The sequence below is a fragment of the Panulirus ornatus genome, chromosome 16, assembly GCF_036320965.1.
Source record: "Panulirus ornatus isolate Po-2019 chromosome 16, ASM3632096v1, whole genome shotgun sequence".
In the NCBI taxonomy this organism is placed as follows: Eukaryota; Metazoa; Arthropoda; class Malacostraca; order Decapoda; family Palinuridae; genus Panulirus; species Panulirus ornatus.
In genome coordinates this window covers 2,197,681-2,215,905 of record NC_092239.1, presented here as the reverse complement: position 1 = coordinate 2,215,905, position 18,225 = coordinate 2,197,681, and the positions used below count along the sequence as shown (strand labels likewise).

Below are 18,225 nucleotides of genomic sequence, written 5' to 3'. Positions count from 1 at the left end.
ATGGCCTGGCTTTTGACCAGACCAAGGCTTAAAGATAAGGTCGAAGCCCCAGGCCATCAGACCCCACCCACGAACCATCCGTACCTTCCCCGCTCAGGGATGGCACTGTCTTCCTCCTGGTAGGTGCCACAGTGTTCATGGGTCGTTCTCTGCTGCTCGAGGAGTCATGACCGGCCCTCAGGTCACTGAGGTGGAGTGTTAGGTCAACAAATCAAACAATAAATATAATCTCATATATATATAATTATAATCCATTTGATATAATTATATATAGAAGATAGCCATTAAGGCCATCTTGACAGTAAGACAAGGGCAATTGAATGGACAATGCATTATTATTATTATTATTATTATTATCATTATTATTATTATTATTATTATTATTATTAATTATTAGTATTGTTAATAATATTATCATTATTATTATTTTTGTTGTAATCAGTAGACCTAATGAGGTGAATATTACATCTGATGTCTGGTATGACAATACTACATAAATGTTGACTCTTGGAAAAGGTTCCCAAATATATGTGGGTTTAATGACTTCTTTAAGGGCTTGGAAACGGAGCGGATGCTTGAGAGGCGGTGGAGGGGCGTGTGGGGCATGGCACGTGATGATGATGATGATGGTGGTGGTGGAGATAGGTATGATGATGATGATGATGATGATGACGGCTGATCATGACGTATGATGATAATGGTGGTAACAGCTGTGAGCTTGAACTATGCGTGGTTGATTGTTGTCATTATTATTATTTGGGTCTTACCTGCTGCCACGGTCATTCACGACGTCAGCCGTGAAGGTATAAACTCCTACCCCCCCCCACCCACCCCCATCAATCGACCCCCCCCCAGTCAATCGAATCATCTTGAGCACCTTATTCACGTGTTCAAGAATATTACCAGACCATACACTCTCTAATTGTATCTGTGGCCATTGATTAAACACCGTTTTGATTTCTTAGTTTGGGCGCCAGGCCCCCCTACCCCCCGTAACTATAAGGGTCAATATGACTATGTTTGAATTTGACGCGTTAGACACATTGAATCTGTTCACTATTACTGAACACTTGCAACAGATGAAATTAGAGACAGAACGATCAATGTGTTGGTTGATTATTGCTGTCTAAAATTATAATCATTATCATTATTATTATTATTATTATCATTATTATTATTATTATTATTATTATTATTATTATCATTATCATTATCATTATTATTATTATTATTATTGTTGTTATTATTATCTGTTAATTGTACCATTATTTAGTACTGATTCATCTTTCGTCCTACTGTTCCTATTTTAATTGTAATCCCTAATTACATTGTGATCCATTATCATAATTTGACATAAGCTACTGTAGTGTTAGAATGATTCACAATAATAATAATAATCGAAAGTTACAAGAGTAATAATCACGATTGATTTATGATTAATTGGGAAAACTTCTTGTTTCTCTCGCTGATAAAGTGTTCTCAGATTCATAATACAGATTCCGGGGTTGGATTCCTCCTACTTAGGCTAACACGAGAGAGTCAGAATCTTTACACAAAAATGTCATATTCGACGCATTTTGACGTGGCTTGACGACTCGGGTTTCCCGAAGCAAAAATCCTGCACAGAATTCTTTCGAGACGACTCATAAATACACACATTGACGGCAGATATTACATTATATATGTATATATATATATATATATATATATATATATATATATATATATATATATATATATATATATATATATATAATGTGCGCAAGACGCGTTGATTATTACTATTTGAAATAATGATGATAATAATGATAATAATGATAATGATAATGATAATAATAATAATGATAACAATAATTATATTAATGATAATAATGATAATATTAATGATATTAATAATGATATACCCCTGAGGAGGTACATGTCCAGGTTATCATAGGGATGCTGCCTAGACTCCCAGATCATCCATCTCCTCCAAGATTAGCCAGACATCTTAATACATCACTAATATTGTGGTTCGAGAAACATTAAACTTGTTAAAAGTTACATTTTATGTGAAAATCAAATCTTTTCTAAGATGTTCCCTAACGTAAGTGTTTATCACCAGTTGATTTATTGTCAGGAACTGTGAAAATATTGATAAAACACATATTGTTCACCTCAGGCCTGACCCTGTTTTTGATTCACTTGGGGAGCTTGGGTGAAGAAGGAAATCTTGAACTGGTATTCGGTAGCGAAATTAAGCGTCCCACACGGCAGCTCCTGCTTGATTAACCTATCCTCCCCATCCCTGGCCACGCCCGAAATGAGTGAATCCCTGGCTATGAGAAACAATTAATTATCTGTAAATTGATGAAACGACAAAGAATGTCATGAAATGCAACTTACAGACTAATATAAAAACTGTGTCATGTCCACCTCCACGGCCCTCCACCACCTCAAAGAAAACGGGCATCCGAGGATCTCTCTGATCTCCAGTGTAACGGTCGAGAGAGAAATGTGTGCATAGTACTCTCAAAAATCCAAATTTTTGACGGCAGGCAGGCGGGAGTGAGCCTTGTGTAGGGATGTGTGTCAGGAAGATTTTTTAATCTCTACTTTGGGTGATATAAACTCGCGAACCAAATTTGGCCTAAAATATTGGTTGATGCAGATTTTTGGATAATGTGTTGGGCATATATAGGCATTTATATATTCATATGTTTTTGTTTTCATCTCATGACCCATATAAGACGTACACGAAAGGTCATTACTCATGGCAGTACCAAAAGCCAACTATGAAACTGAAGAGGCAGTATTGGCGCATTGAGATCCAGCTTCGCTACACACGAGCGAACATTGCTAGATATGAGCCAACACTTTTACGCATGAGTACCACCGCTAAATATGAGCTTGTACCGCTAAATGAGCTAATGCTGTTCCACAGTAGTCAGTATGACTAAATATTAGTCAGCACTAGAAATGTAAGCCAACTCTGCTGACATACGGACCAGTACCGCTACACAGGACCTGCATCGCTACACAAGACTCACGTCATTAAATAACCGCCTCATCTGCTGTCAACATATAATTCAAAAAAGATTTACACTGCGACCATACACCTCTAAATCTACTTTGTAATCATTCGTAAGCGTAACAATTATCACATATCATATTTTCATATTCACAATGCAGTCATTTGATATTCTCTGTGATATTTTTTTTTTAGTTCATATAAATTGCCGTCACAAGAACGCCCTAAACGTAAACCAAACAAAACTATGTGAGTGCAAGAGGGTCTTCCGTCAGTCTTGGGCCAGATTGGGAGAACTGAAGATAAGCAAGTATGGTCCAACTTCTCCTGTGTTCTGACCTCATGATAGAACATATCTGTTCCGTGGAGATCACAGCACAGGACTAGATTGGTAGTTTCACAGTGCGAGTTAATCCTTAGATCCCTCTTCCTCCCAGTGCTGCTCCCTCCTTCCCTCCCATCACGTGATTCGTCTGGTGGTTTAACCCTTGACCCCCAACACTTGGTCAGTGTATATGTTCCACCAGGGTATAATACTCCACCTTGGATTCCTAAACAATGAGAATGACTAATAAGGCCACAAGTACTGATCTGGTTTTTACATGCACGTTCTGAGCTAATGATTATCTTGATCACCCTGATCTAATTACAATGGGAGGAATTTGATTTTAAAACACCATCATCTTTGGGTAGCAATTTGCAAACTTTTTTAGAATGCGTCTTACCTTTCTTGCACTGGTGAATGGTTCTTAATGTCAGGTTTTAAATGCCCTCTACATTATTGTTGTAAAGAATTTAGAAAATATTGACTTCAGGGGAAACATTTAGCATGTCTCTACACCATGTGTATCTCTTCATGCAAGATTCAGCTCGTGGCACAACACTGGCCTAGCACTTTACACAAGACCCGGACAGATTTTATTGAATATGTTCATCATTGAGGTGAAATGAACTGGTCCGTTAACCTGAATGGGAAGGGAAGTCTAGGGCATCATAGAGTTTTTAATCAGTTGGATATTAATCAGTGAGACATTAGATTACGTTAGCCTGATTAAGAAACTCGATAAACCTTTCCATACAGTCACATTGCAACCATTCAAAATTAAAACCACTGAAAGTTGGACGTCAGCCAGTTATATATAATTTGCAGCGTCTGCATAGCAAATGTAACATGGTGGAAAGTTTAAAATTTTGATGTCAAAATTTTAGTTTGAGAACGTGTTGAATTCATCAATAGAAAACGTGAACTTATCCAGGCCTCGTCATCCAATGTCCTTCATTTTACCCAGACTCCAGCTTTCCATACGTGTATCTTGCAAGCGAAATCTTACCTGACGAGATTACATTTTCTTATGTAATTAATGAAAAGATAATCTGCTCCTCACCTCTGAGGAATTTACGACAGACATAGAAAAGGTGTACATACAATATTTTTTTTGTACAAAATAGTGAAAATATTTGTTATAAATTATGAAAAAAAGAAATCATGTGAAATATGAATAGATTGCATTGTAAATCAGCTTACATAATGTAGTACCTGTATGTAATAACATTTTGTGGTGACTTTATACAAACAAAAACAAAGACTTGCAACGTCCCAAATGGGATGTCCCGCCCTCACAAGTCATCAGGCCAGGTTGATCAATTTATTTGCAACTACAGACTATAATGGCTATATGGCCGTCATATGTGGAAGTCAATTGTCTCACCAAGATGAAATGGTCAATTTTTTTTTCAGTGTTGGGTTAAAACACAACATAGCTTTGTTGAGGTATAATGAATTAATGTTCTCTTTTATATAGTCCCCAGGTTATGTATTTAAGTTTTTCTTCTTTAGTATAGTACTACAATATTATGACCCAGCACTTTGTTTATTGATGTATTCATTTTGGCTGCAGATGCCTAATACGATGTGGGAGTATTACGAACCACTGCAGATCTATATAGAAACTAACCGTGCTCTTCACAGACGAATGATTGTCATTTAGTTACAAATAAACTCTGCACCTCCTGCCTGTAGACTCCACCATCATCGTGAGTGTTTGGGTTGCCAGACTGTTCCCTAAAATAGGTTATTCCCTCCCGATAATTACTTGTATCATTACTTCCTATAACTAATTAGTTTTCATGTGCGTTTCATTATCGATGATGTGTATACATGATAACAGTATACATATTTCTTAGCAAGTTATCGATGATGTGTATACATGATAACAGTATACATATTTCTTAGCAAGTTATCGATGATGTGTATATATGATAACAGTATACATATTTCTTAGCAAGTTATCGATGATGTGTATATATGATAACAGTATACATATTTCTTAGCAAGTTATCGATGATGTGTATACATGATAAAAGTATACATATTTCTTAGCAAGTTATCGAGCGTAATTATATACCCATATATCCAAATTATTTTTCAAGGGTCGATTTTTTTCCAGATTTATGTGAATTTATTCGTTAAGTTCCTATCCCTCCCCAGTGGTTATCAAAGAACATTTTCAATACGTACATTCGTTAAAATCATGATTTCCTCGCTTTGGGCGTGTGCCATTAGTGGAAACATACTCTCCAGCAATGAAAAGAGAGTCCCATTTCCATTCTTGATCACTGTAAACTCTTTGCAGATGACCCCCTGAAGGTCGTGACCCCAGAGATAACCCGACGTTCTATTAGCCATGACCCCAAGAGTAGTAACGTGACGCACCTTACGTCATGACCCATGTCATCTTTCACGCTTATAAAATGAAAAGAAAAACAAAGATGGCTACTACTGAGTCAAGGTCTCTGACAAGTATTGATCATATGTAATATGACAGAACGTAACAGCATCAGGAAAAGCATGAAATATATTTTCAATATAATAATGTGTCATTCTATGACTGAAATTGTTTGGAAATAATATACACTGGAGATCGGATGATAATGCAGGGTCATTTGTGCACAGAATCCAAAATGACTTAACACAGCTCTTTATATATATATATATATATATATATATATATATATATATATATATATATATATATATATATATATATATATATATATATATTAGATTACAAAACTGAGCTTTATCGAGTATTTTGCACCGTCAAGAATTATTACAAAATGAAAGGAATACCTTAGCCGAGAAAGTCTTTTAAGATTTACAATATAAAGGAAATATAACAAACAAGTTTCAGTGTACTTATCCTTAATTATACGTAATTCTAATCCTGAGTAAACCTTAATAATTACGATGACATTACGAGTCGAAATCAGGAAGAAGTGGAGGGCAAAACAAGTTATCGTCCCAGCAGGATATAACAGTGAAGTCTCCCCAGAATATTGTGTCGTCAGGGAATAGTTGTATATGTTCACAAGAGTTACGAACGAGCAGGGTTAACCAAACAACGCTGGAATGGGCTGGAACCTGCCGACTGACTCTCTGGTCTCTGGTTCATCATGACTAGTTTCTTACCTCGTCATACACTCGAATGAATGATTGCTTACGACAATATCGCTGGCAATTAATTATTACTCAGGTACTGTGAGGCCTGACAACCAATACACACATGACAATCGGTCAAAGAAAACTTAACTTGGGTGGCGTCTTTTACAGAATATGGTCAGTGGGCTAACTTACACCCATTTAAATCACATGGAGGCAATTATGCAACATGAATCAAATGCTTTCAAATCCTTGTATATGTATATATATACAGGGAGCCGGGTTAGCAAAACACACATATAATACAGATCATGAAATGTTTGAGGTCTTGCATGTCCAGTGTATGAGAAATGATGCAGAGTTCCAAGAAATATGTACTAAGAGTACCAGTGACCAGGTACCGGGAGCATGTAGTACCAACAATGTGGTGGCACTCAGAGCGAAAATACAGCAAAATTGATGCTAATAATCCCATCTGATATACATATATACCACTATATATATATATATATATATATATATATATATATATATATATATATATATATATATATATATATATATAAAATCTATGTACATATCAACTCGTAGTGGCGCCACCTCATAATATCGTTTTATGTGATTGCATCTCTTAACATTGTCGACAAGCAGGCGTGGGACCCAGGTCTCCCCGTGTGACCAGGCCACACAGGCACGACCTCAGGTCTGACTGTCACCATCAGGTCCCGGCGGTGTGGTATCAGACCCCTCGCCACTTACTGCACTTCACTTCAAGGTCACAATGTCTTATCCTTTACCAAGAAAGCACAGTGTGTTGACTGTGGAGTTCTGACCAGTGATTTGGTCACAAGGGAACACTGGTGCAACAGGCAGACGGCGAGGACGTGAAATTATTGCACATCCTATAGACACTGTCCACGCACACGCCTCACCACTGACACACTTCAACCCCTTCAGGGGCTGTAGAGAGTTCCTTCCCACTGGCCACTGCGAGGGAATGTTGGCACTGAAGACTTGCCCATCCTTTCATGGCTGCTTTCGTTTTGGCCCACTCCACAGCATCCAGCTCTGGTTGAGGACAGTCAAGAGGGTGTGTGAGCCCATAGCCATGGCAGGGACGCGCCCTCCTCCAAGATTAATTACATTGTACGTCTTTGAATCATCAGAACAGAATATAAATACTGTACAGTGATGCTGGGTTCATAGCAGACCGTCCACGGTGATGCTACCGGCAGCAGGGACAGCCCTACCACCATGTTCACGTATGGCAGCAGCGGTGCTGGTGGTGTCCCCTGGGGCGTACATCGGTAAGTCGTGAGTTTGTCATAAATAGACCACTAGCACTGGCCTTCAGAGGAGCACCATAGTCGAGGTCTGGATATTACATATATATATATATATATATATATATATATATATCATTCCAAGAGCGATGACACCAAGTGAGCTAGAGAGAGACCTTACCAAATATACAAATAAGAACACACGATGGTGATTCCCACAGTCCCTCTGCACACCCCGCCTGCGCCGCACACCACCCCGGCTCCACCTCCCTTCCCAGACTTCCTTGCGTCCTGATATAAACACAGCGAGTCTGGGGAGAGAGGCGTTGATTATGTTTCCACTGGGCCTCTCCTTCTAGGAGGGCTGACTCGAGGAGTCACTTTAGCTCCTCTTCGAGGCGAACTCCCTGAGGATGTCCCTGGCCATGGCTATGTCGTTTCTGGTGATGACGAGGGCGCGGATGACGGCGTCCTGCGCGAAGCCCTCCTGCGTCAACGTCGCCAAGTAATCCATGTGCAGATTCTCGTAGGCGGTGTGGGCGTCCTCGCCTTCCAGCGTGTCCCCCGCGTTCATGCTGCACCACCACACCACACCACACCAAGGGAAGAGAAACAAAACGTGAATCCTACGTACAGCAGTGGTGTCCTCCTACGCTGAAATATCCTATGATGACGTCATGCCATGGAGTAGGAGGCATCATACCCTTTGACATTAGAGGTTGACATCATGGTCATCAGTGAGTTGCAGAGAAAAAAAAAAGAAATGTAATTAAGAGTCTTGGAAAAGATAATTGATACTGTTCTTTATGTTACTACTTCCTCTCCTAATGACCCATCGGCATGCTGGTAATCAACGAACTGGCAGTTGATGATTATGAACCGAAATGACATCATCATGAGAACACAGTAAAAATTATATATATATATATATATATATATATATATATATATATATATATATATATATATATATATATATATATAATCTGAGATAATTTGAACAACTGAGAATAGTGAACGAAATCTAAGTTGCATGAGAGATTATGGTGATGATGACTGATGGTGGCTGTCAGTGTAGTGAAGATTTCTGACTTGATTCTTGGTCATGGACAAACATACATACAAGTGTATACATCAAGTGGACAGTGATAGTGTTGAGGGTTTGCCTTACTTCAACAAGTAATTATTGACAGGGAAGAAGTGTCAGGAACTTTCTCCGTCTCTCTCACCTTCTGTCAGCTGACAGAGATTTAGTTATTGTCGGTAAGGACGGAGCTGACGGCGCAGGGAAGTTAGGCAGGTCAGAATCTGTGGCTGATTTCCTCGCTGACGCCGGGCACACTGGAAGAGAATATCAGATGTTGAGGATGTAGGCGTGCGTCAGCCCATGTTGAGTGTCAGATGATTGCATAGTTAGATATTCATTATGAACTATAGTGTCATCTACACGACAGCTGACAGTGGGTGATTAAGTGTCAGTTAGTGGGTTCTGCAATGTCAGGTGTCAGCTAATGGAACTACTTTTTTAATCAGAGAGGAGTTAATTGTCTGCCAGGGAGGAGTTGAGTGTCAGCTAGTGGGGAGTTACTCGTCAGCTAGTGAGAAATTGAGTGTCAGCGAAGAGGGAACTGGTTGTTAGGGAGTTAGGTGTCAGATAGTGGGGAGTTAGTTCTCGGCTGTTGAGGAGTTAGTAGGGATTTAGTTGTCAGCGAGTGGCGAGTTAGATGTCTGCTTGTGAGGGAGGTAGCTGTCAGCTAGTAGGGAGCTGGGTGTCAGCTAGTAGGGAGTTAGGTGTCAGGTATTGGGGAGCTGGGTGTCAGCTAGTAGGGAGCTGGGTGTCATCTAGTAGGGAGCTGGGTGTCAGCTAGTAGGGAGCTGGGTGTCATCTAGTAGGGAGCTGGGTGTCAGCTAGTAGGGAGCTGGGTGTCAGCTAGTAGGGAGCTGGGTGTCATGTAGTAGGGAGCTGGGTGTCATCTAGTAGGGAGCTGGGTGTCAGCTAGTAGGGAGCTGGGTGTCAGCTAGTAGGGAGTTAGGTGTCAGGTATTAGGTTGTAGTTGTCATGTATTAGGTTGTTAAGTCTCCGGTAGTGTGTTGATGGATGACAGGTAGTTGGTTGTAAGGTGTCATCCAGTGGGTTGTTAAGGATCAGCTGTTGGTAGTTATAGACCTCGTGTTCCCAGTGAGAGGTGACCCAGTACAAGAAATATTCATAATCATCCTAGGATAATTGTCCTACTTTCATCCGTGTCTTGACCAACAGTTAATGACAGCTGTAATGACTAATGCTCTCAAAATGAAGACGGTCGGATAACCAGTGATTAGCTGAACGTTGGTCAGTGACCAGAGGTCAGGTCAGCAGGGGTTACAATGGCGTAGACCAGGTGGTCACTAGCCTGTATCGTGGATCAGGTCGATATAACTCAGGTGGAGGAAGGTCATCCAGGTTTGAGCCACTCGGGTTAAAGATGTGGTAAGATTGGTCGACAGAGAGCACGCCAGCCGTTGTCTTGGGGGTCGAGGGGGAATAAAATATAAGAGGTCAAGTAAGGTAAATAAAGGTCAAGAATGTTTGGGTCACCAGGAGTGGTCAGGTCAGGTGAGTTATGTTGTACAAGCCAGGTCATGGGAGGTCATGTCATGGAAGGTCAGGTCACCTGGGGGCGGTAGTGTGGTGTTCTCGTAGGGCGGCTCCTCGTGGATGTCCTCCAGCTCCCCGGCGTGGCTGGTGGCGCTAGGTCTCCTGTCGACCTCCGTCCCTCCGCTGCTACTGCTGCTGCTACTGCTGGAGGAGGCCGAACCCGTGGAGCAGGAGGAGGTGGAGGAGGTGATGGAGGAAGGTGAGGAAGGGGAGGGTGTGGTGGCGGGCGTGGGGGGCATGAGGGAGGACTGGGAGGGTAAGATGGTGCGAGGGCGCGGAGTGATGGTCGAGGTGGTGGTGGTGGTGACGGGCTCCGGGCTGCTACTGGGTTCATCACAGGTCATGACGGGCGTGTACGTGATGACCGTGACGGGCGAAGACACGGACACGGGCGGGGGCGGCGCTGTGGTGGTGGGTGGCCCGCCCAGAGGGGACGTAGGCTGCTGCTGCTGCTGCTGCTGCTGTTGTCTTTGGTACTGCAGCTGCTGCTGTGTCTGCTGCGTGGCTGTGCTGGGGGTAGCACCGCTAGGCAGAGTCACTGGCACGAAAGAAGGCTGGGACGCCGAACTGGCGGGGAAATGGGCGGGAAAGGGCGGCGCTGAGGGTAAGGGTGTAGGCATGGTGGTGGGCGTGGAGGTAGGTGCGGGCGTGGGTGTGGTGGCGGGCGTGGAGGTAGGCGAGGAAGAGGAGGAGGAGAGGGAAGGGTTGGAGCCTGAGGGTCTCATGAGCTTGCTGGTCCTGGGCACGATGTGTGGTACGGAGAGCGGCCGGTGGCGGAGCGGGGAAGGCGTCGTCGTGCCCGTCTTCCTCACACCACCATCCTTGCTCGGACCTGCAACCCACCACTTAATGACTCACCACTTCAGACGTACGACTACCTCATATTTACTTCATCACGACCTGTTATCTATCTCATCAGTATTTCATTTATCTATCCCTATTTTTGACAGTTGATTTTATAAACTTAAGCCACAGTTGGATAAAATACAGTGCTGACCTATATCATTCTGTTATTCATAGACCATCACGTGTTCTGTTTCCCATCTCTCTCTCTCTCTCTCTCTCTCTCTCTCTCGAGCACTTCATCACCACATCACTATCTCTACCTCATTAAAACCTCATAACTGCCTCTTGATTAACCTCATCATTGTCTCAACACCTCTACCTCCTCATGATTAAGCCCAGACCACCAGTGTAGCAGCGAAAATCAGCCTTAACACTGCGCTTCAACCATGTCATTCCTGCCACCGCACACGTCACAAAACTACATACATTAGGATATATATATATATATATATATATATATATATATATATATATATATATATTTTTTTTTTTTTTTTTTTTTTTTTTTTTTTATACTTTGTCGCTGTCTCCCGCGTTTGCGAGGTAGCGCAAGGAAACAGACGAAAGAAATGGCCCAACCCCCCCCCCCCCATACACATGTACATACACACGTCCACACACGCAAATATACATACCTACACAGCTTTCCATGGTTTACCCCAGACGCTTCACATGCCTTGATTCAATCCACTGACAGCACGTCAACCCCTGTATACCACATCGCTCCAATTCACTCTATTCCTTGCCCTCCTTTCACCCTCCTGCATGTTCAGGCCCAGATCACACAAAATCTTTTTCACTCCATCTTTCCACCTCCAATTTGGTCTCCCTCTTCTCCTCGTTCCCTCCACCTCCGACACATATATCCTCTTGGTCAATCTTTCCTCACTCATTCTCTCCATGTGCCCAAACCATTTCAAAACACCCTCTTCTGCTCTCTCAACCACGCTCTTTTTATTTCCACACATCTCTCTTACCCTTACGTTACTTACTCGATCAAACCACCTCACACCACACATTGTCCTCAAACATCTCATTTCCAGCACATCCATCCTCCTGCGCACAACTCTATCCATAGCCCACGCCTCGCAACCATACAACATTGTTGGAACCACTATTCCTTCAAACATACCCATTTTTGCTTTCCGAGATAATGTTCTCGACTTCCACACATTTTTCAAGGCTCCCAAAATTTTCGCCCCCTCCCCCACCCTATGATCCACTTCCGCTTCCATGGTTCCATCCGCTGCCAGATCCACTCCCAGATATCTAAAACACTTCACTTCCTCCAGTTTTTCTCCATTCAAACTCACCTCCCAATTGACTTGACCCTCAACCCTACTGTACCTAATAACCTTGCTCTTATATATATATATATATCCTAATGTATGTAGTTTTGTGACGTGTGCGTTACGTTGTACAGGTCAGGAAACTCCACAATAAATACAAGGTGAAGACACCTCCACTCACGAGCCGTCAGGAAGGTGTGGCACCCCAGGACGACCCTTCCTCACCTGTGGTCGTGGTCTCCCAGGACGACCCTTCCTCACCTGTGGTCGTGCTCTCCCAGGACGACCCTTCCTCACCTGTGGTCGTGGTCTCGACGGCCACGTTGTTAGGATCGAGAGTGACGATGGTGATGGTTCTGGGCGGGGAGGTGGGTGTGGTGGGCGTGGTGACGACGGTGGGCGTGGTCAGGGAGGCGGAGGAGAGGGTCCTGGGCGGGGCTAAAGGCATATCCTCGTCATCATCTGTCTCCAGGACGCTGGACCTGCGCAACATACCTCCGTCACATACATACATACACATACATACTCAGTAAACAGTGCAAAGTAGATTATCCTAACTTTTTTGTGCTACTGATATTAACATTTCTCATCACCTATTTTTCACATTAATTTATTATATATATATATATATATATATATATATATATATATATATATATATATATATATATATATATATAAACACTTACATATTATCTTAATCTCTGATTACAGTCTTAAACTTTAACATAACAAGAAAAAAGCTTTCTTTCTCAACATAACATTTTAGAACAATGATGATAAAATATATTTTTTCAAATCCTCAAAATACCGATAATCAAAACCTTCATTTCATTCCTTTCTTTTGACACATCTCGAACACATGCGTCAGTCAGTTATGGTGTCATCATGTCTCGTGATGCGCAGTGTATACACCTGGTGATGCGCAGTGTATACACCTGGTCAGCTTATTATAGCCAGTAGATGTAGGAGTCATGGAACAGGCGAGGTTAACTCCTTGAGTCGTGAGGTTCTTAAATTGACACAGCGTGTTGACTGTGACAAAGGAACATGTGACAGAGATCCTACAGACCAATTAGAGAGATCTAACATTCCTCTCAAAGTAAGAGGCGCGGGTCACATGCGACACAGAAAGATTGAAGTGTTTGTCAGACTAACATTGCCTTTGACTAATGAGGAACAGTTCTGTGTGACGAGACAACGTGTACGATGTCAGTCTGTGCAAGATTCTCCACTATCGTAAAGGTCACGCGTTACCAAAACAGGTTTCACACGTCTTAACGAAGACTCTCAAGAGTAGTAAAGTAAGAATTTGTCATTAACGAAAATAGATTCTGATTCTCATTACGCCATGACTTGAGACAGCTTCTCTCCAAGAAATGAAATCTTTATCATATTTTTCCGGACCGTAAATCATTAAGTATAATTTCCTTACCATCAGTAACTGAACTCCTGTGTGTGTGTGTGTGTGTGTGTGTGTGTGTGTGTGTGTGTGTGTGTGTGTGTCTGTGTGATTGTGTGTGTGTGTGTGTGTGTGTGTGCGCGCGCGCGTGTGTGTGTGTGTGTGTGTGTGTGTGTGTGTGTTTTACACGTATTGAGGGTCTCTTATTCTTCCATGTATGCATCATGTATGTACTGGTTTGGCCTGCCATCAATGACTCCTCTCCCAACACGTACTGTGTTGAGTGGTCCCAGGCAGGAGCTGAGGTTAATGAGGGACTGATGCTGCTGCTGCTTGGCCCTGTCACGTGGCCTGAGGAGGTGGCCAGACCTGTTCACGTTGTGACCGGCCCGGCCAGGCAGGACACGGCCAACATGGCCCATCTGACCGGCCCGGCCAGGCAGGACACGGCCCATGTGGCCCATCTGACCGGCCCGGCCAGGCAGGACACGGCCCACATGGACCATCTGACCGGCCCGGCCAGGCAGGACACGGCCCATGTGGCCCATCTGTTTAACTGAATGTGGAGAACATGTGACCCACCGTTGCCGTACGTACGCTACAGGAAAACATTCCTTTAAAAGATCTTTCCAATTTATGTTTGGCCCAGATGTGTCACTATCGGCCATACATGGATAGACGATCAGACCGAAATTAATCAGACATTGCGAGGTTTAATGGCAGACAATTGACCCAAGAACCACACATGGTTTAACGAAACGTAAAATAGAACTGTATAGAAAAATAAATATTTATGTTCATGAACAAGTACAGTGTTGATACTTGTGGTACCACGTAGTGCCTCTGGCTTCAGGACCACGTACCTCCTACAGGACCAGGGACCTCCTGCAGGACCAGGGACCTCCTGCAGGACCAGGGACCTCCTGCAGGATGTGTTTGTTACTAAGACTGACTGACTGAATGACTCGCTGACTTTTTGACCAAGACACGTATTGAGTGACTGGCGTATTATTGACACTCTGACTGATTTATTGATTGACAGACTTACTGACTTGCTAACTGACTGACATATTGAGAGATTATCTTAGACATACTTGGATTGATTGATCGACTTATTGACTGAATAGTGTACTGATCACCTGACATAATGACTTCATTACTAACATATTAATGGCTGCCTGACATTGAATAACCCAGTGACTTAATGATGAAGTGACTTATTGATGTTTACTTATAGACTGAATAGCCGATTCATCGACTGACTTATTGGTAGAATTACTGAGGGTTGGCTGACTGACTCTTTGACTGACATCAAATGACACATCTTAACGGAAAGACTTAATAACTGACTTTTTGGCTGAGTTGTTCACTGACTGACTAACTCATCTGACTCACCAGGCTTCTCATTGACTGTCTTGTTGACTGACTCATTGAGTGATTGGCTTACTCATTCACTTCACACTGACTTGTTGGCTGACTTTCTCATTGACTGAATGACTTTTTGACTTACTGACTGAGAGAGTCCAGGGAGCGTGTCCCCAGCGGCCTCCGTTGGGGATGGTCATAAGAGGAGTGAAAGTCTATCCACAAGGCCGGCCCTCAGGAAAACATTGGAAGAATGAAAAAAAATAAAATTCGCCACAAACAAACTTGGCGAACGCATGATGCCGATGCTATGTATGATGTCTCGATATATGATGTCTCGAGGTACAAGTAACTGGTAAATGATGGCATATATAGGTTCCTGCTAAGTTGGAATCTCCTAGTGTGACAATCTAAGTTGGGCTCGGCTTGAGTGTGCTAGGTCACGCATGGGAGGGAACTGGGAGTGCAGGTGGCGTCAGTGGCTCGGCCTAATGATTGGGACTCATGGTACATGGTAATGGACGTGCTGGGGCTACGTGCCTGTAGGTGGTAGCCGGTGTTCAGGGCGGGCTGAGCGCCGGGATACGTACCTGTGGGTGGTGTACAGCGTTGAGGGCGGGCTGGAGGCGGGGCTACGTACCTGTGGGTGGTGTCCAGCGTTGAGGGCTGGCTGGGGACGGAGCTACGTACCTGTGGGTGGTGCCCAGGGTTGAGGGCGAGATGAGGGCGGGGCTACGTACCAGTGGGTGGTGTCCAGCGTTGAGGGCGGGCTGGGGGCGGGGCTACGTACCTGTGGGTGGTGTCCTGGATTGAGGGCGAGATGGGGGTGAGGAGGCTACGTACCTGTAGGTGGTGTCCAGCGTTGAGAGCAGGCTGGAGGCGTGGCTACGTAGCTGTGAGTGGTGTCTAGCGTTGAGGGCGAGTTGGGGGTGAGGCTACGTACCTGTGAGTGGTATTCGGCGTTCAGGGCGGGCTGAGAGCGGGGATATGTACCTATGGGTGGTGTCCAGCGTTCAGGGCGGACTGGGGGCGGGGCTACGTACCTGTGGGTGGTGTCCAGCGTTCAGGGAGAGGTAGAGGCGGGGCTACGTACCTGTGGGTGGTGTCCAGCGTTCAGGGCGAGGTAGGGGCGGGGCTACGTACCTGTGGGTGGTATCCGGCGTTGAAGACAGGCTGGGGGCGGGTTGTGTACCTTTGGGTAGTGTCCAGCGTTGAGGGCGGGGCTGTGTACCTGTAGGTGGTGTCCGGCGTTTAAGGTAGGACTACACGTACCTGTGGGTGGTGGCCGGCGTTGAGGGCGGGCTGGGGGCGGGGCTAGCCTTTCTGGGTGGGACTGGGGGTGGAGGGATGACGTCATCTCTGCGGCATACCCGAGGCGAGGCTCCCGGTGACATAAGCGGACTCCGGGATCCCTGGAGGACACAGGCAGCACGTTACACGCCTCTAGTGACACCTCTCGGTACTACAGTCTTACACTAGTACTCTGATAGAGAGAGAGAGAGAGAGAGAGAGAGAGAGAGAGAGAGAGAGAGTTCCTACATGACCTACGACGAGATCATTTAATTTAGCCTTAGGCAGGGCTGCTGCGTAGTGTTCACCGCCTAACTTGCTTGTTTCGCTATATTGTGGTGTTCCTCTATCATATACATATTGCGCAGATGTGTATATTATAGTGCTCCTGGAATGGTGTTGCGCCATTAGGTTCTTTTCGAGGTTTCCAGCGGTGTCTTCATTCCAGTTCGAGATCCCGCTGGGCGGAAGACTGAGCATCTATCATGCTAGGCTTGGGGGTCTCCGAGGAGATTTCTTCGTGGTTTGATTACCCTGTTTCCTCCAGCTTATGTAATGTTCAGCCTGTCATTTTTTTTTTTCCTCCTTCGTTCCTTCTTTCTTTTGTTATGCTTAACATACGAAATAACTTTACCTTTTTTCTAGAATGTGTGGTTCAAATTCTTTCAATCTTTCATGATAGTTTGTATGTTGCACTCCCTAAATCGTACTTGTGAATTGTTTCTCTATTCTCTCCGGCTCATTAAACGGTAACTTGCTTTACCTGATGACCATACAACGCACCACCAGTATTCAGTTTTACGTTTTATATACTCGGAACATATTCATTATCACATTTCTGTTCATGAATTAAAAGTCCTCACCATTACGTCGCTCATAACGTCGTAAATGATATAGCCCATTTTGTGGATGTTCATTACAATTCTTTCATTTAGGTTTCGTTTCAGCATTACTATTATTGGTTTTCTTAATACTATCTTTGTCTTATTTATGAAGAATAACTGGAATTCCTTGTGGTCCTCTTAGTTGTTTAGTTATTATAATGATGTTATTCCGTGATATTTAGTTGTTATAATAATGTTATTCCGTGATATATCTATATTTGTGATGAGATTCTCGTCAAACTTGATTAAATATCACGTCATCCACCTTTCATTTATGATTATGTTACTTGATAAGCATCTTACATAATTTCTTATGATTATATTCAAACCTTTCTCTTATCTTCGAATGCCCAATCTCAGATACCTTCGTTCTTTGTTAACGTAAGAAATATTACTGGATTTTGTTCCATGCCAGGGATAACTCTCATGTTCTGCTCTACGAGATTCTATTATCTTTTGTCAACTTTTTTCTTCAAGCTCTTTCATCTTTTCCTTACTTATTATTCTTTTTGTTTCTTTTTTTTTTCCATTCCGCTGTCTGTAAGGTCTGTAATGTTTATATTCTCTTGTTAGTATTTGTTTTGCCTGTTATAGGGTCAGTCTCGCATACATTCATTTTCCTTCACTCTTGCTTTCTTACATCTACTAATCCTTTACTTTTTCTTAATATTCTAATCAACTTATTATTTTTCTCTTCTCAATCTGTAATATGAAAGTCAGTATCTCCAAATCATATTACATATTACCATCGATTTAAGCATATATTTTGCTTTGTACTT

General features: G+C 43.1%; 1 protein-coding gene across 1 annotated transcript in view; it reads right to left on the bottom strand.

The window, feature by feature from the left end:
* Positions 1-223: 223 nt before the first annotated feature.
* The window catches only part of LOC139754021 (uncharacterized), a 33,223-nt gene continuing 15,221 nt past the window's right edge, over positions 224-18,225 (bottom strand). The window contains exons 2-6 of the mRNA XM_071670992.1: positions 16,545-16,684; positions 12,803-12,987; positions 10,387-11,202; positions 8,962-9,073; positions 224-8,307 (exon numbers count right to left, since the gene is read on the bottom strand). Of these exons, the coding sequence (XP_071527093.1) occupies positions 8,115-8,307; positions 8,962-9,073; positions 10,387-11,202; positions 12,803-12,987; positions 16,545-16,684 (1,446 nt within the window). The 3' untranslated portion in view covers positions 224-8,114. The remainder of the gene's footprint in view (positions 8,308-8,961; positions 9,074-10,386; positions 11,203-12,802; positions 12,988-16,544; positions 16,685-18,225) is intronic.